The sequence below is a fragment of the Macaca thibetana genome, chromosome 1 (assembly GCF_024542745.1).
Source record: "Macaca thibetana thibetana isolate TM-01 chromosome 1, ASM2454274v1, whole genome shotgun sequence".
NCBI classification, from domain to species: Eukaryota; Metazoa; Chordata; class Mammalia; order Primates; family Cercopithecidae; genus Macaca; species Macaca thibetana.
The window spans coordinates 23,330,530-23,349,213 of record NC_065578.1 but is presented as its reverse complement, the minus strand read 5'-3'; the positions used below and the strand labels follow the sequence as shown (position 1 = coordinate 23,349,213).

General features: G+C 46.6%; 2 protein-coding genes across 6 annotated transcripts in view; one reads left to right on the top strand and one right to left on the bottom strand.

Moving 5' to 3' along the window:
• The window catches only part of NIPAL3 (NIPA like domain containing 3), a 54,973-nt gene extending 42,619 nt beyond the window's left edge, over positions 1–12,354 (bottom strand). For 3 of the 4 annotated variants that reach the window (XM_050791843.1, XM_050791845.1, XM_050791856.1), the window contains exon 1: positions 8,592–8,940. In XM_050791843.1, coding sequence (XP_050647800.1) covers positions 8,592–8,684 — 93 coding nt within the window. In that variant the 5' untranslated portion in view covers positions 8,685–8,940. Of the gene's footprint in view, positions 1–8,591; positions 8,941–12,217 lie in introns of those variants that run through there. The other variant, XM_050791874.1, reaches the window with a different exon arrangement.
• Positions 12,355–14,387: 2,033 nt separating this feature from the next.
• The window catches only part of STPG1 (sperm tail PG-rich repeat containing 1), a 57,509-nt gene continuing 53,212 nt past the window's right edge, over positions 14,388–18,684 (top strand). Inside the window, exons 1-2 of one of the 2 annotated variants that reach the window (XM_050792254.1) lie at positions 14,409–14,495; positions 17,582–17,700. The gene's annotated coding sequence lies outside the window, so the exon portion shown is untranslated. Of the gene's footprint in view, positions 14,496–17,581; positions 17,701–18,684 lie in introns of both variants that reach the window. The other variant, XM_050792263.1, reaches the window with a different exon arrangement.

The window sequence follows — 18,684 nt, the reverse complement described above, 5'->3', positions numbered from 1 at the left end:
CTTCTCGGCCTCTCTGGGCAGCATTCCCTCCTTATATGAGGCAGGATCCTCTCTGGAATGGGGGTCTTCTGACCTATGATCAGACAAAGTAGGTCTGATAATTTCCTTATGGCCAATTTTTACAAAGAAAAGTGGAAGAAAATTGGAGTAATATTTTAGGTTGTATAGCTGGCTTTGTGGAAGGGAAGTTCTGGTGTCTGTCTCTCTCTCTCTCTTTCTTTTTAAGACAGGGTCTCACTCTGTCACCCAGGATGGAATGAGGCTGGAATGCAGTGATGTGATCTCAGCTCACTGCAACCTCCATCTCCAGGGATGAAGCCATACTCCTACCTCAGCCTCCTGAGTAGCTGGGACTACAGGTGCATGCCATTACACCCAGCTAATTTTTGTATTTTTAGTAGAGACGGCGTTTCACCATGTTGCCCAGGCTGGTCTCGAACTCCTGGGCTCAAAGGCCGCCTCAGCCTTCCAAAGTTCTGGGATTACAAGCATGAGTCACCTCAGTGCCTGCAGGGATTCTGGTTTCTACGACCTGCCTTGGGGAAGAGGGACTATAGTTTCTATGGCTAGCCTGGTGGAGAAGAGGGGCCAGAGAAAGGAGAGCAAGAGAAGGTCAGAGAGGAACTTTTGCTTCTGAGGCTTTCTTTTTCGGGTGTGGTTTTCTGATCCCCAACACTTAGTATGATAATAAAGGCTGGTATTGATGGGGCACATGGTGTGCTAAGCCCTTTCTGTGCACCCTCCTCTTAGGGCCACAAACAACGCTATGAGATGGGTGTTACTATGAATCCTATTTTTAGCATCTAAGCCTGACTTCCAGCCTCTTGATGATAATTACTCCTCCAGACTGTCTCCATTGTGTTCTATGAAGTGTCCTTCAAAGGTGGCACAGTCAATTAGGAAAAAAACCATAATCTTATCAGTGCTGCATTTCCACTAAGGACACAGGTGGCTGAGGTTTCTTTTAAAAGCCATTTCCAATAACATGTGAATGTCCACATGTAATAACCAGTTAGAGACAGACATGATTAGCAATAGCCTACTATAACTCCACCTAAGCGTTTCAAAGGGTTTCATCAACATTAATTACGCCCCCAAACCCTTGTGAAGTGATGACGGGTCCAATTTTATGAGCATTCAAGGACAGGCCAAGAAGTTGCCACCAGCCCTGGGTTACATGGCTTGTACACACACCTACGAGATGCCCTGCAGTGCCTGACATAGGGCAATGGAAAGCAAAAATGACTCCCGCCAGCAAGCCCTTCCTCCAACACTCAGGTTGGAAACCACAAATGTGGGTGCCCAGTTCTGCTGCAGGGAGGGAATGGGTAGTGCCTGGCTAGCTCCCACCTCTGGACCCCACTGGCCTTCTCAACCTATTCTGCTCCTCTTTTTGCTGAGGAACCACGCTGTATGTCTTCATTGGGGTTATTTTAGAGGTGGAGCGTTCACAAGTACACGTGCACGGTTAACCCAGAACAGGGATATTCCACCTTGGAATCAGTGACTTTGTCCCTTAAGCAAAGACACGGCGCAAAGTGGAACATATGGTTCCCAGCTGAGAGGCAGGGGTGAGAACTGTCTTGGGCGGCCCCAGGCTTGGGCACTGCCAGATCAGGTTGATTCTTCTGAGGCAACACCCAATCAGGTTCCCAACTGTTTATCAAGTTGACAAGGCAGAGTAGAATAGACAGTGTCGATTGAGGTGGAAGAGAGGGAAGAAGGCAGGCAAATATCTCAGGAGCTGCTCCCAGTGGAGATCTGTTACCCAAGAAAGCCCAAGACTCGGCCAAAGTCACGGAATAAGCGACTGTCAGGGTCTCCCCACACTGCTCTGGTCCCAGTATTTTATGGGTGAGGAAGTATGAGGCCTCCCAACTACCAGGAGCCTTATATTTAGGGTAACTATATACCTTCCAAATAGGGAGACTCCTCGGATCACATGAGGTCAGGAGTTCAAGATCAGCCTGGTCAACATGGTGAAACCTCGTCTCTACTAACAATATAAAAATTAGCTGGGCGTAGTGGCACACGCCTGTAATCCCAGCTACTCAGGAGGCTGAGGCATGAGAATCATTTGATCCCGGAAGGTGGAGGTTGCAGTGAGCCAAGATCACGCCACTGCACTCCAGCCTAGGCAACAGACTGAAACTGCATCTCAAAAAAAAAAAAAAAAAAAAAAAAAAAAAAAAAAAGACTCTGAGAATGAAAGGGGGCTCTATTAACATACATAGGCATGAGGCACAAACCAAGACCATGGTCACTCTACCCATGCTGCAGTCTCTCAGTGGGGAGGGTTACTGGCAAAAGAAGAGCTACTCACCCCAGCTACGCTGCCCATTGACTGTGTGGCCATGGGCAAGTTAATTAACCTCTCTGTGCCAGTTTCTTCACAGGTAAGATGGGGTTATAACAGTACCTATCTCATGAGAGATTTTGTGAGGATTAGCACAGTTCCTGTCCTATAAGTAAATAATGTTAGCTGCTTTTATTATGATGATTACAATAGTCATTGTTAATTGGTTATGAAAGGGTGGCTAAAGGACCTATATTTTATTGCCAGGAAGACTGACAGAGGTTTCATGGATGAAAAGGTGATACTTGCGCTGGAAGGCTGGGTAGGATTTTCCAAAGGCAGAAGCAGGGAGTGGTGCAGGCAGCTTCAGTTTGCTCATCTGTAAATTCCAGTCATTCTCATAACTACCCTAGAGGATGGGTATAAAACTTACCCACAGAGGGGTTACATGATTTTCCCCAAGTTATAATGCTAGAAAGTAACAGAGCTGGTGCAGAGAGCTATAATCACTGTGCACTCAGCCTGGGCCACACAGGAGACTCTGTCTCCCAAAAAAATAAGAAGAAAGGTAATAGAGCCAGGGTTTGAAGCCAAACCTCTGATTCCAAAGGCCATGCTCTTAACACTCTGTTGTATCTCTAATTTTGGGTCGAATTCTGTCTTGGGAGTAGACACTTGTGAAAATGTATCTTCCTCACCTCCCTCTTAGATTATAATCAGGGACAATCTGTCTTGATGATCTATATCAGGGTGTCCAATCTTTTGGCTTCCCTGGGCCACAATGGAAGAAGAAGAACTGTCTTGGGTAACACATAAAATATGCTAACACTAATGATAGCCGCTGATGAGCTAAAAAAAAAAAATCGCAAAAAGTCTCATAATGTTTTAAGAAAGTTTATTAATTTGTGTTGGGCTGGATGCAAGGCTGTCCTGGGCTGTGGGTTGGAAACTTTATCTACATAGTTCCCGCCCCACCCAGCACAAGCTGGAGAGAGTAGGTGCTCAGATGAAATGTCTACTCGCTCAATAGAAGAATAGAGGCCTGACTTTTCCAGGCTGAGGTAAAGCTTCCACAGTGTCAATATCCTGCTGGGAGCTGCTTCCTGGGCAGCTCAGCCTTGGGGCTTCCTGTAGCAGAGTGCCCTCCCCAACAACCAAAATTTATACCCTGATGGGCAGGGCAGAGGGCAGGGCTGCAACTCAAGGACAAACAGCTTGCTCCTAACTTCATCCCACCCATCAAGCTGGACTTAAGACTTGTCTCTCAATATTTTCCTCCTCCCAAAGGTAAGAGATGAGTTGTGAGCAGCCTGCCCAGCCCACATGACCACTTTTCTGAGACCTGCCTGTAATGGTAGAGCCTCAGAAACCATGTTTGCCAGGTGGCATCAGCTGAGTGGCACTCCTTGGCCATCACCAACTGGACCAGGTAGATACCTTACCCAAGCTGGCCACTCAGGTCTTCCCTCTTTTGAAGGGGAGGCATGAGTTCCAGCACCTTCCAAGCCCCACTGCCTTTTCTGCCACAGGGTTTCAGGAGCTACCCTGTTAGCCTTATAATAATTTTCCTTTTTGTCTCAGTTTCTCTGAAATGGGTTTTTACTCCTTGCAATCAAAATAGCCTTAACAAAATCGAGAAAGGAGACAGCTTTCCCTCAAAACCCCTCTCCCCATCCCCACGCAGAATTAACCACACCTTCGCCTCTACTCTGTGTACCTTCATCTGTTCCTCTTGGAAACCCCGTGGCATTTCTGAGTCACAGGCTTCCTACATGCCTAGTACATGGTCAGACACTGCGTTAGGTGCTTTTTCATTGATCCACACAGCTGTTGGGAGGGAAGGATGAAAACCAACATTCTACAGATGAGATAACAGGAGCTCTGCAGTGTTGCACCATATACCCAAGGTCACTTAGCTAAGAAGGAACAGAGTGTGGATTTGGATCCAGGTCCTCTTCTCTTTACCCCACCCAGTACTTCAGTCAGCTCGATCATCATCACAACCATGCCTGTCCCTCACCTCAATTCATACATCCTTGGTAGAGTCATCATGAATTATTCATCTTTGCTCTGGCAGGAAGATATTCCATACTAGGCAACTAAATTGATTTTGTGATTAAAATGGAAACTTACTAGAAATCTCATCAGGGAAAGTGCTCTGAGTTTTCTCAGATTCTTATATTTGTCCATTTGGCATCCATTTATCACAGGGCCAATTATATTAACTGATTTTTTATATTCTAAGGAGCATGCCTCTCATATGCTAACTAACCATTCCAGAGCTGCAAACTTCTCCTTTATTAAACCCTCACACCCCAGGTCAATATTTCCCCTGCTCTAAATCAACCCAGGGCTACATACCAGACAACCCAGAGTTCTTCAACTCAGCCAGTCCTAAACTGTTCGCCCCGTCCTGCCGTGCCTTTCCCACAGAGAAACACAATAAAGGCTCTGATCTAAGCTTTCCCTACATGCCCTCCGCTTCTAACCAACTGGCTTGGTGTGTCCCGTGTGGCCCTCTGCAGCACGATGTGCCTCCTTCTTTTAGGAAACGTAAGCAACAAAAATCTTCTTCAATGGCATTAGCCATCCATGGAGTCACTCTGTCATCTCCATAAATTAAGGCCCAGGGAAAACTCAAGATAACAGCTTTTATCATTACAGTAGAAATGGTGTAGACTCTGAATATCGAAAGCAGAATGGAATGTTCTGGTTCCTTCACAGAATGAAAGCACTCAGCACCTTCAATATGTAAGGCAGTCTTCACTCAAGCTGACCAGCAGCTCCTGAATTTCCTCTGAAGTCAAGACTGTGCCACCATCAATGCGTTTTCTGACTTGAAGAGAGGGTGATTACCCCTGCGGCGAGGGGAGTGATTAGCAGGGGCACAAGGAGACTTTTGGGTACTAGTAATGTTCTGTTTCTTGATTTGGGCGTCAGTAACATGTATGCTCCCTTTTCATTAAAATTTAACATCTAGAGCTTATGATTTGTATATTTTTCTGTATGCATACCATACGTCGATAAAAAGGTTAGTTAGAAAAAGTGTTTTTGGACTTGAAACCCTGCTCCATTTTGCATAATGCTCTGTGAAGCACGTGGACACCTCCAAAGATGCAAACAGTAACACTGCCTACTTGAGAAGACTGTTTTGCTCACTTTGAATATCAGTGCTAAGACATGGTGGTCTGAGATCCTGATTTCTCAGGATGATGGAGTTGGTGCAGGAAGGAGCTTAGTAGATCATGCGGTCCAGAAATTCCCACACCTGGCTGATTATCTGATTCACCTGAAGACATTTTACAAAATGCACGTTCTGGGTTTCTAGCCTAGCTATGTAAAACCACAATTTGCAGGGGAGTAGAGATGAGGGGGTAAAAGGGTGAAGGCAGAAAGATGAGTCTGAGGCCTAGAAATCTGCATATTTTTTAGCTCCCCGGGTGTTTCAGGTGGTTAGGCAGGATTGGGGACCATCTATGAACTCTACCTCTTCATTTTACAGAGACAGAAACTGAGGCATAGCGAAGGGATGACACTTGCCCAAGATCACACAGCCAGAGATGACAGAGCTGGGCCAAGAACTCAGGTCTCCCAGTTCTCAGTCTGATACTCTTCCCAACAGAGCCCTAGATGAATACAGCAGCTGCACAGGAAGGGGAAACAACAGGCTTTCATGGAAAGAAGATCAAGGAGTGAGATGCCAACACTGAAACAATCATGCCATCTTGGCTCTGAAACTGGTCTGCTTGGTGAGGCAGAGTCCGCTGAGAATGTCAGAGTCAATCTTTGCTCTAGAACGAGTCTACTTCCAGACAAATGTTCACAATTTCCATACATATTCCACCTGGCTGGTCAGATAGAATTAAAATGGCAAAAGCCCTTTAATGACCTGCAGAGTCCCCTCCTTGGGCACGCTGGGGTGTGGTGGCAGCAGTAGGAGTCAGGACACTGGGGAGTCAAAGCAGTGCTGCAGTTAGGAGCATGGGTTCTGCAGCCGGTCTGACTCGGGTTTCAATTCTGGTTGCACAACTTACTAGTTGTGCCAGTCAGGGCCATTACTGAACTTCTCTGTGTCTCAGTTTCCTTGTCTCTAAAGTGGGGATAAAGATGGTAACAGCTAGCACTAGCACTTGACAAATGTTGGCCGTTATGTGTGGGTCACTGCCTAAGGGCTTCACATGAATAAATTCATTTTATCCTCACCACCACCAGGAGGCAGCTACTATTCTACAGAGGAGGAAACCTGGACCTACTGTGTAGTGCTAGTGTGAAGATTAACCGAGGAAAGGCATGTGACGAACTCAGCACAGTACCTGGGATAGCATAAATGCTCAATAAATATTAGTCATTGTTATTATGATCATCATTTTATCTAAAATAATGAAGAGCTAGAGGAAGTTCTAGCTCTTCCTCTCAACTTGCTATAGGATCTTAAGTACGTCACTTCTCACCTCCCAGCCTCACTGTTCCAATCCATCAAATGAGAGGTTTGATGAGATGATCTCTAAAGTCTCCTTTAGCTCTAGGGTATTAGCAGTCACTGATCTTGTTTCTTTCTTTCTTTCTTTTTGTTTTTTTTGAGGTGGGGCCTCACTCTGTCACCCAGGCTGGAGTGCAGTGGTGCAATCTTGGCTCATTGCAATCTCTTCCTCCCTGGCTCAAGTGATCCTCCCAACTCAGTCTCCTGAGTAGCTGGGACCACAGGTGTGCACTACCACACCTGGCTAATTTTTTGCATTTTTGGTAGAGACAGGGTTTCATCATGTTTGCCCAGGCTGGTCTTGAACTCCCGAGGTCAAGCCATCCACCCATCTTGGCTTCCCAAAGTGTTGAAGTTACAGGTATTAAGGCACCACACCCGCCCTCTCTGATCTTTAAAAAAATAACTTTCAATAAATCCAAGTCATTGGATGCTGCATTGATAGGTGTTTAGAAACACTGAAATCGGACATTAAAACCCCCTTTTTAAAAAAGGTTCATTCCCTTCTGCCTATTCATTGTACCTATATGACTATATCTAAGGAAAGGATGAGAGATCAGCACAGAGGTTTACACTCCAGGATGTTCACGGTTTACAGCCACTCCAGATTAGAGACAGCCTGAATATCCAGCAATGAGGATCTGTCCAGCAAATTTTGACACAGCAGCTCAACAGATTATTGGGCAATCATTCAAAAAGTATGCTTTCAGTCACTACTCGATGACATGGGGAAATATTCCACAAGCAAGGTCAAGTTAAACAACCAAGATACAAAACTTTATGTGCAATGTGACCCCAAATTTATAATACTAGAGAAAAACAAGGATCTATACTGAAATATGAATGAAAATTATCTCCAAATAATGGAGGTGATATACATACATACATATATGTATATGTGTGTGTGTATATATATATACATATATATAATTTTTTTTTTTTTTTGGCAACAGGGTCTTGCTCTGTCACCCAGGCTAGAGTGCAGTGGTGCAATCATAGCTCACAGCACCCTCAAACTACTCTTAGGCTCAAACTATCCTCTCGTCTCAGCCTCTTGAGTAGTTAGGACTTCAGGCACATGCCACCACACCTGGCTAATTTTCAATTTTTCTGTACAGATGGGGTCTCACTATGTTGCCCAGGCTGGTTTCAAACTTCTGGCCTCAAGAGATCCTCCCACCTTGGCCTCCCAACGTGCTGGAATTACAGGCACGAGCCACCACAACTGGTCCAGAGTAGGTGATTTTTTTAAAAATAAAATCTACTAAGTGGGAATGCATTCCTTTTATTCCATACCTTTTATGGTGTATCTCTGCCTCCCTATTTTTACGTATTTTAATGAGCATCTCTTTTTTTTTTTTTTTTTTTCTGTTTTGAGATGGAGTCTCGCTCTGTTGCCAGGCTGGATTACAATGGCACCATCTCAGCTCACTGCAACCTCCACCTCCAGGGTTCAAGCGATTCTCCTGCCTCAGCCTCCAGAGTAGCTGGGACTACAGGCGGGTGCCACCACGCCCAGCTAATCTTCGTGTTTTTAGTAGAGATGGGGTTTCACCATGCTGGCCAGAATGGTCTCGATCTCTTGACCTCGTGACCCACCCACCTCCCAAAGTGCTAGGATTACAGGCGTGAGCCGCCGCTCCCGGCCCATCTCTTTTCTTTTGATTACACATTCCCTTGTCTGTGTGAAGGGCCTGCCTGTTTCTGCCAGTGACAGGCATACAGACCCCATATATATCTGTTAGCCAATGCAGAGCACTGTGTAACTTTCCTGTTAGGAAAATACAAATTCCCAAACCCCAAAAAAGCCCTTGCCTTGTAGGAGAAGGAAGTCTCGCTCAGGGCGCTGGCGCTACTTGTGGGAGGCAGCTGCTGCAGCTGCAGGGCTGCGCTGTGGGCTCCGTCCATGGTGGTCTAGTGGTGCATCCCGCTGGGCCGGGCTCAGGAGGTGGAGCTGCTGCTAGGCCGGGTCCAGGCCAGATGCCATCTCTCCTCGTGGTGTTCACTTCCCTCCAGTAGCCATCAATTCCTCATGCCAAAAGAATGCTTCAAGGCTCTTTTGGCTGATTTATAGCCTTCTCCTCAGCTTCACTTAGAGAAGTGCCAATCTCCGTGGCTCTCCCAGCAGACAGAGAGGGGCGTGCTTTCCAGTTCTTGCGGTGCTCTAGGGTGGTGGAGAGGAACATTAAAAATGCATGGACAAAGAAACACTGAGCCCAGCTTTGTTACCTGAGAATACCATTCAGATAAAACATAACCGGCCATGACAAGTGAGTCCATTAAAAAAATTCTGCAAAATTCAATTCTAGCAGTTAAAAACAAGTTCTATCATGCCTTTGTCCTCCCCTTAATACAAACCTGACTCATCTATCTCAAAAGCTTTCTCTCTGGCTCTTAAATGTCCCCTTTCCTCCTCCACTCTGCTTCCTTCCTCCTATCGCACCCAACTTAAATCCTCCCTTTTTCCATAGCTCTTGAGCACAAGAAGTAGAATACTAACTTCTCCAGGTCTAAAAAAAAAAAAAAAAAATTCCACTACCACAAAAAGGGAACATTTAAGTTTCAACTTAGGAAGAAAAGAATCAGAAGAAAAGCTGCCTCCACGGAAGACAGAAGAACTGGCCTGCTACCGAGGGTCGGCCTGACACAGGTGAGGAAACACTGGTCTTGGAGGTGGAAAACCTGTGTGACCAGGTAACTTTGCCTCTTAGAGATTCAGTTGCCTCCTCTGTCAAGTGGGGGTAATAACATGGCCTCAAATAAACCCAGCACTGATGATAATCCCTGCTAATTTCATTGGACTTATATTTTCAGTGCTTCCCAAACTGTTCCCTTTTTTGGAGACAGAATCTCACTCTGTCATCCAGGCTGGAGTGCAGTGGCACAAACATAGCCTCCACTTGCTGGGCTCAAGCGATCCTCCCTCAGCCTCCCAAAGTGCTGGGATTACAGGTGTGTGCCACTTCTCAAACTTTTCTACCAGAGAAGAGAAAGTATACTCCTAGTGTCCTAGGAGGCATGGCCAAAACCCTACTTAAAAGTGTTAGGGGTTTCTTTGAGGACTTGTTATACATTTTTAAAAAAATGTATTGTACTGCATAGTCTATATTTATTTTAATAGAAAAATGTTTTAAATTGCTTTTGATGTGCCACGTGCTACCTGTTTTACCTTTGCCAGGTCATTTAACTTTTCAGCCAGTTTCTCCAGCTGTGAAATATAGATAATAATGTTCCCACCCCACATGGCAGTCTTGAGAATTTGATGAAATCATACACGTAAAATGCAGGCATAGCAAATGGTCCATGAATGTGAGTTGCTGTTAGGATTAATTTTATTAATTAATTTTATTCTCCCATGTTTAATTATTTATTAATTATTTATTTTGCCCATTCTTGTCTCTCTCATGCATTCATCCAACAAATATTTACCGAGGGCTCACTGTGAGCTAAACAATTTCTGCCACTCCCTGAGGCTTCAGAGAGCTGCCTCCTGTGTATCCTGTAGCTGTCAGTTCCTTCTGCTATCCGGCCCTAGGCCCAGGATTCAGTTGCCTCCTCTGTAATGTGGGGGTAATAACATGGCCTCAAATATTCATGGTGTGAATAGCACATACATATGTGATGAGGCGAACACCATGTCCAGCACTAGGAAACAACAGCTGCAGGTTTTGCACAGGGACAGCTACAGAAACCATTTGGCTTGGTTTCACTTTGTCAAAGGGCCTCAGGATGAAATTATTGCTACTACCTGCAGACGAGGTTATGTATCCAGTACACAGACACCAGATGTGAGCATTCACCGGGTAACTTTATCAGGTAATTCACACCCCATAGCTAGACTTCCCTGCCTGCAAAACCCTATGAATATGGGTTTGCAATCTTGTGGAAAGCATAATTATTCACTATACTTTCACATACATGTGAAAAGCATTATTGCGTTAAATGTCTGTAACAATGTTTTAGCATTTGTAATAACCATAAGAGCCTTAAGAGTGGCTCAGGGCTCTTTCTACCTCTGAGAGGCCCCGAGAAGCATTCGACCATGAAGCAGTCACGAAATTGAGGAGCACACACTCCAGTGAGGTGTCTGCGGAATACCCTGTTCAGTTGCTCCCAGCTGAGATCTAGCCCAGAGCCTGACAGTGACTTGTATACATACCAACCGACTCACTAAATGCAGGCCAGTTAAGCACCCTGTGCGCTGTGGCCCCTTCACAGTCAAGAATGCCTTTCTAAGGCCTAATCCACCGCAACTCCAGAGCTCCAACAAGCAGATATACTCAGCCTCACCTACAGGAGGTCAGAGAAAGCCAACAGCCCTTAGCGACATGTCAGTCAAGGGAGTGGTGGGAACCCAGGCCTCTTAACATCCTTTAGACTAGTTAGTTTGCTCAAGTGCTTTTCTGGTTTTGCTTTTGTTTGTGGTAGTTGGCATTGCTGTGGTTTAATTTTTTTTTCTAAAAAGCAGCTTCCCTCTCTGCCTCAGGAACTCCCAGGCCTCTGAGGCATCGCCTGCAAAGATAGAAGGGCTCTCCCTCAGCTGGGTGGGAGTCCGGACTGAAAGCCTGGAGGAACCCTTTGCAAGCTCTACTCCCTTATAAGACACATACTCTTTGCCTGGTGACTCTCTTTTCCTGATTTTGAAGCATTTCTCCAGGACCTACATATGCCCCAGAGGCAAGCAGTCACCTCTGCATTGTCAGCCACCCCACAATTAAAGCACGTGGTCACTGACCCAAGAAAGGAATGATAATTCACTAGGTGCTCTGCTTCCATTCCCACCCCGTTTATCTCGATGACCGATTTCACCAATCCCACCGAGCACGTTTTACAGACGAGAGAGCTGTGGCTCATGGCCGCTTAGGATAGCGTCTGTATTCGAATTTGCCTCTTTCCGAACAAATCAATAAAACACAGTCTTTCCCACCACCTGACGATCTGGCTTCTGGAGGTGAGCGCCAGTTCCCTGCCAAGCTTCCCGTTCCCGGACTTTGGCTCACGAGAAGGTTACATTTTTCCGTCCCCTCCCATTGAGCTGGAAACTCTACAACTCGAGGACACAGCACCTCTGTTCCAGAAGCGGGCTTAGACCAAGAACGCCTCCCCTCATCCCACCTGCTAACTCCACCATCTGCTGCCGCCAGGAAGTCCGAGCCGTTCGGCACGAAGAGGAGAAATTCTGGCAAAGTTACTCCATGTTACTTCCTGGTTTGGTAGAGCCTGGCATCACCTTTAGTAAGGTAGCCCATGCCCCTGTTCTTCTTAGCCTCGATACAAAACTGGAAAGAACATTCTGAGGCAACGGGACCCAGGTTGGCGAGGCTGGTGACAGCAACAAGGAAGGGTATGTATACTAGGGGACATTAGGTGACTTCGCTTTTTCCAGAAAAAACGAAGGTTAAATTCAATTCCCCTTCCTCCCAGTGTTAATCACTACTCACCGGCGGCGTCTCCTCTAAGGCCCACCTATCAAAACCTTCTGAGAAATGACTTGGACTCTTCGTGCAACCCGGAGGCACAGCCTCCTTCATCCCTTCCCAATTCAGAGCTGCCAAGATGCTGCAGTGTTTTGCTTTCAGAGGTCGCGATTTGATTTGCCAGGCTGCCTGCCAGTCAGAAGTTGGCAGACATTTCGCGCAGGCGAGTGGCTGCGAGGACGGGGGGGGGGGGGGGGGGGGGGGGGTGGGCGGCGGGACAGCCCCCGGCAATTGGCTGCGCCGCAAAGCTTGCTTGAAGGATAGGGGAGCGACCTGGGGCTAGAGTTTGGCGCTCACCTGGAGCGGGGACCCCCTAGCGGCCACAGGAAGAACGTTGCAGCGACTCCCCTGCCCCCTCTCCCGCTGTCCTAGAGAGCTCAGGTGATTGCTCGCTTCCACCTGCCCAGCAGGTGGGCCTGGTTTTAGCAGCCTACCAGGTGTCCTCCCTTCTTACCCCCATAGCCACCTTCCGGGCTTTGCTCCTGCTGTTCCCCTACCCGACGCTCTTATCAACTATTGAAATCTAAAACGTCCTTGAAGACCCAGCGCTCCCTAAAGCCCTCGCGAGACTTGGGGCCAAACATATCTCTCCTTTCCTGCCCTCCTGGAACACCTGTTGGATACCAAGCCTCCCAGCAATCCTGAAGGTCCTGAAACGAGCCTAGCGCTTGGTTGTTTCTATAATGTATATAATTATCACAGTTATGATAATTAACATGCGCATGGAGTTTTACAGATGACAAGCTTCTCATCGCTCACACGTTGTCATATACACGCATTTGCTTTCAGATCGTCACAGCCATGAGTGAGACATGAAGCCTGTTTACATACGATGAAATGCCATTTGGACCTAGACATCTACAATGAGAAAGAGGGAGTTCTGGTCTCAGATCGCGGGGCAGAGAAAGCTCCTTGGGAACACGAGAGAGGAAAAAGCTGGTGCATTGTGGAAACTGCCCGAAGGCCAGCAGGGCTGTTAAGAGATTTTTCTGGGGGCGTGGTTGGGGCTGCTCTCTGAGGAATGGGCCAGGGACAGTTTATAAATAATATATTTGGGGCCCGGCGCAGTGGCTCACGCCTGTAATCTCAGGACTCTGGGAGGCCAGGAGCATCACTTAATCCCAAGAGTTTGAGACCAGCCTGGACAACATAGTGGGACCCCATCTCTACAAAAAAATAAAAATAAAAAATTAGCCGGACGTGGCGGCGAGCGCCTGTGGTCCCAGCTACTCAGGAGGTTGAGGCGGGAGGATCGCTTGAACCCGGGAGGCGGAGGTTGCAGCAAGTCGAAATCGCGCCACTGCACTCCAGCCTGGGCAACAGAGCAAGACCCCGTCAAACAAAAACAAAAACAAAAAAACTCGGATTTCACCCTAAATTTAAAGGGGAGCCATTGGAGGACTTTAAGCAGGGGAGTGACAAGGTCGCTGTGGACCACCCTGCCCTGAAGCGTGTGAAGAGGGTCTCCTGGAATATCAAGTGGCTGCCCTTGTATAGTCGCCTATGTCAATCTATTTTTTTTTTTTTTTTTTTTTGTGCTGTTAGAAACAGGGCTTGGGGCCGCGTGTGGTTTCTCATGCCTGTAATCCCAACACTTTAGAAGGCCGAGGCGGGTGGATCACCTGAGGTCAGCAGTTTGAGAGACCAGCCTGGCCAACATGGTGAAACCCTGTCTCTACTAAAAATACAAAAAAATTAGCCTGGCGTGGTGGCGAGAGCCAGTAATCCCAGCTACTCAGGATGCTGAGGCAGGAGCATCGCTTGAACCTGGAGGGCGGAGGTTGCAGTGAGCCAAGGTTGCGCCACTGCACTCCAACCTGGGCGATAAAGAGAGACTCTGTCTCAAAAAAAAAAAAAAAAGAAACAGGGTTTGGATGAATGTTAATTCTCTTAGGTATATTCCCTGAAGCAGGATTTTTGAGTAAGCAAAATTCTAAGGCTTTTGGTTTATCACAAGATTTTTGAGGCATGGCCTAGATAAATAAATCTCTTATTAGTTCCCCACCCCGCCACAGGTCCGGACGTAATTAACCTAAACCCTAACATTCGGCCGGCTTCTCTGCGGACTTTGAAACGCCTCTAATGATTGGTCAATAACTTTTCACGTTAAAGAAACAGAGGATGCCATTGGCTAGAGTTACCTCCGGGACGGCGGAAGGTGGACTTGCGAATGTTAGGCCTGTGGTTGCCATAGCGACCGGGAGGTTGGGCTGGCCAGATTCAGCCGCCGGGACCGGACCAGGTAGGAGGCAGTTCCGGCGGGGGGACCGTTTCTTGAGGTCGTGGGGAAGAGGACACGGCGCACCATGTCCTCCGCGTGGGACGCCCACGGAGATCCCCCGGCCTCCGGGTTTTTGCGGAATTGCAGGGTCGAGCTAGGTGGAGCCCCGAGGGCGGGAAGAAGCCACCATGGTAGTTGCCCCTGCGTCGGGGCGTGTCCTCGGTGGTTCCACCCGAGAAGTGGTGACGGCTGGGGCTTGCCTGCTCCACCGACCTCCTGCGAGAGGCGTGGGCGTCCGACCTTTGTGGCTCAGCCTCCACGAGTGCGCAAAAGTTGGGAGGCTTCAGTGCCTGGCAGTGGGGTGGATGCCAAAGACCTGATCTCTACTCATAGGTCCACCTTTGGCGGACCTGTCTTTGGCGTCCACCCACTGCCAGGCACTGAAGCCTCCTAACTTTTCCGCACTCGTGGAGGCTGAGCCAGAAAGGTCGGACGCCCACGCCTCTCGCAGGAGGTCGGTGGAGCAGGCAAGCCCCAGCCGTCACCACTTTTCGGGTGGAACCACCGAGGACACGCCCCGACGCAGGGGCAACTACCATGGTGGCTTCTTCCCGCCCTCGGGGCTCCACCTAGCTCGACCCTGGAATTCCGCAAGCACCCCCAGCTCAGGGGGTGTCCCCCAGCAAATGACTTCCCTGCTCTGGGCCTCGATTTACCCATCTGTAAAATAAAAGGGTGAGATTGGAACCTGGTGGTTACTAGCGCGCCACTAAATTTCCTTCCAGCTCCCTGACACACTTTCTCAGCCAACGAAGACTATCGAATGGGTTATTTACCTGAGAGTGCTTTGAAAAAGTGTAGACTGCTTTCAAGATGCTTATAACTGAGTAGATAAAAATCCCTACGGTCGAAACTACTCAGGACATCCAAAAAAATTCCATCTAAAGTATACATAGTTTAGTACATGTTTGTGTACCCTGTACAGTAACATGTATGATGTAAACTATGTGATAACACTTAGCATATATAACTGTTTTAAAAACATAAAAGATGATAAAATGAAACTGTGCCTATAGTTGTGACCATGTGAGCTGTCCTTATGGAATCTAACTCCTGCAGGAAAGATGAGCACATCTATACACACAATTGCCAAAAAGGGTCTACCTCTAGTATTCATTCATTCATTCATTCCACAAATATTTATGGAGAAAATACTATTTTTTAAAAAGTCTCATTACTATTATTATTATTTTTGTACAGACAGGGCCTCACTATGTTGCCCAGGCTAGTCTTGAACTCCTGTCTCAAGCCATCCTTCCCCCTCAGCCTCTCAAAGTACTGGGATTACAGGTGTGAGCCACCATGTCCAGCCAATGGAGCAAATACTATATACCAGGAAATAGACTGAAGATTCAGAGATGAACTTTCTTTTGGGGAAGATCATAAATAAATAAACATACAATATAATGTTGGGTAGTGAAAAGTGCTTTGAAAAAGCAGAGTAAGGGGCTAGAGAGAGAGATTGGTTAGTGCTGCTTAAGAGAGGGTGGTCAGGGAAGTCATCCCTAAGAAGGTTTGAACAGACAGTCTCGTGAATTTGGTGACAGGACCGCAGGATGATGCCCCAGTACGGTGAAGAAAGGAGCTCCCCGTGCAACAAGGAGGTATATGGCAAAAGCCAAGGAGGTCCCATGTGGAGAAGAAGATTAGTCTTTAGGTGGTGAGGCATGACAACTGCCTTCAAATTCTTACAGACTAGTCATATAGAACAGTGGCTTTCAAACAGTTTGACTGTGACTCATGGTAAACGCATTTTACATTGTGATCCAGCACGCACACACGCATATGACAAACTAAAACTTCACAAAAGACTACAGACTCTGACTTGCATTTTGAAAATCACCAATGTGGAAGAGAAATGAGACTTATTTTGAGTTGATTCCAAGGGTAGGAATTAGGACGGGTAGAAGAAAAAAGAGAGAATCAGCTTTGATTCAGGAAGGAACTTTCTAGCAATCAGAACTGCCCAACAGTGAACTTCCCCCAGGAGTTTTTAAACTGTGTTCTGATGAAACCTAGCATTCTGTGAATATTCAAGAGAGTCAAATATTTGCCCTTCACCCAGCCATCCCTTATTTGCTTCATATTTTGAAAACTATATATAATATTCTAACTTCAGAAACCCAATCAGGTCAGGCACTGTGGCTCACTGTAATCCCAGTGCTTTGGGAAGCTGAGGTGAGAAGATCGCTCGAGGCTAGGATTTCGAGACCAGCCTGGGCAGCATAGTGAGAAATTGTCTCTATGAAAAATTTTAAAACTAGCCAGGTGTGGTGGCAGGTGTCTGTAGTCTTCCAGCTACTCTGGAGGCTGCGGTGGGAGGATCACTTGAGCCCAGGAGTTTGAGGTTGCAGTAAGCTATGATTGCACCACTGCACTCTAGCAACTGAACAATACAGCAAGATCCTGTTTCTAAAAATAATAACAACAAACCAATCATACCCACTCGGGTACTAAATGTCAAAATTTAGCAAGTTAATATTTAGTGTGTGCTGCCTGAGAGATTATTAGAGGTTAAGGAGTGAGTAGAAGTCAGACTTCCTGAGTTCAAAGCCTGATTCCACCTTTCTTCTAATGTGACTTTGGGCAAGTCACTTAACCCCCCACCAAACTTCAGTTTTCTCATCTGTGAAAAATGGGGATTATACCTCACTGGATTGTTGTAAAAATTGCACGAGGTATTCCATAGAAGACATTTAGGACTGTACAGGCTCAATAAATGATAGCTATTATTTTAAGTTGTTAATTTGATATCCCTGTGCATATATTAAAACCTACATTAATACAAGCCTGCTGCAGGACAGGCAGTATTAACCACTTCACATGGATCAGCCTGAGAGGAAGGTACTGTTATCACTCCCAGTTTATGGAGGAGGAAATGGGCTCAGAAGGTTAAGTGACTCATCCAGAATCAGAGCTAAGTGGCAGAGCATAATCTTGAACTCAGGACTGGATACTCTGGACTGCTGCACTGGCCCCCACCTAGGAATTGCTTAAACATATGTTGTTGATTCACAAGGTGGTATATCTTCACTGCTCTTTCTTAGATTCTAGGCCCATGCCATCCTGTCATGAACAGTTATACAAGCAAGTGGACCAGTGAGGCACATTTGGGCAGTGCTCTGTTCACATCTGGCCTGCACCTGCTCTCATCCTGCCTTCACAGGTATGCAGTGAGAAGACTGGAATAGTGTAGTCTTTTGGTGGTAGGATTGGGGATTGTTTTTTATTTGTCTGTTTGTTTGTTTTGAGATGGAGTCTCACTCTGTTGCCCAGGCTGGAGTGCGGTGGTGCAATCTTGGCTCACTGTGACCTTCACCTCCTGACCTTCTCCTGCCTCAGCCTCCTGAGTAGCTGGGACTACAGGCGCACACCACCATGTCTGGCTAATTTTTGTATTTTTAGTAGACACGGGGTTTCACCGTGTTAGCCAGGATGGTCTCGATCTCCTGACCTCATGATCCACCCGCCTTGGCCTCCCAAAGTGCTGGGATTACAGGTGTGAGCCACCGCGCCCGGCCGTGGATTGGGGATTATTTAAAATTTTTTTGTAACATCATATTTTCTTAAATGTTGACAGTGTACATACATTATTATTACAGTAGTCCTCCTTTATTCAAGGGGTATATGTTCCAAGACCACCAGTGAAACAGTGGATAATACCCAAACTGATTACTGTCAATCAGACTGTTTCCGTTCATATCTTCCACTCACAAATTTAATGCTTTTTCCATCTTGAGTAAGCACTTGTCATGCTCTGTGGCTACTTACAGTCTGAGGTGAAGCACCAAAACTAGCACCAATTTTTTTCCCCTTTGAAATTTCATGGATAAAAGTTTTATTCTTACTGTAGATCTTAGCAGCCTCAGAATACAGTTTTTTCTTGCCTTATTAAGTCAAGAACGTTCACCTTTTCACTTAAAGGAGGCACTTTACAGCTTCTCTTTGACATGTCCAAAGTGCTGGCATCAGTACTCTTGTGCTTTGGGGCCATTATTAAGTAAAGTAAGAGTTACTTGAACACAAGCACTGAGACAACGTGTCAGTGGATCTGACAATCGTGATGGCTACTGAGTGACTAATGGTGGAGTAGCAAATACAGCTTGAATGTGCTGTGCTGGACAAGGATGATTCACATCCCAGGTGGGGT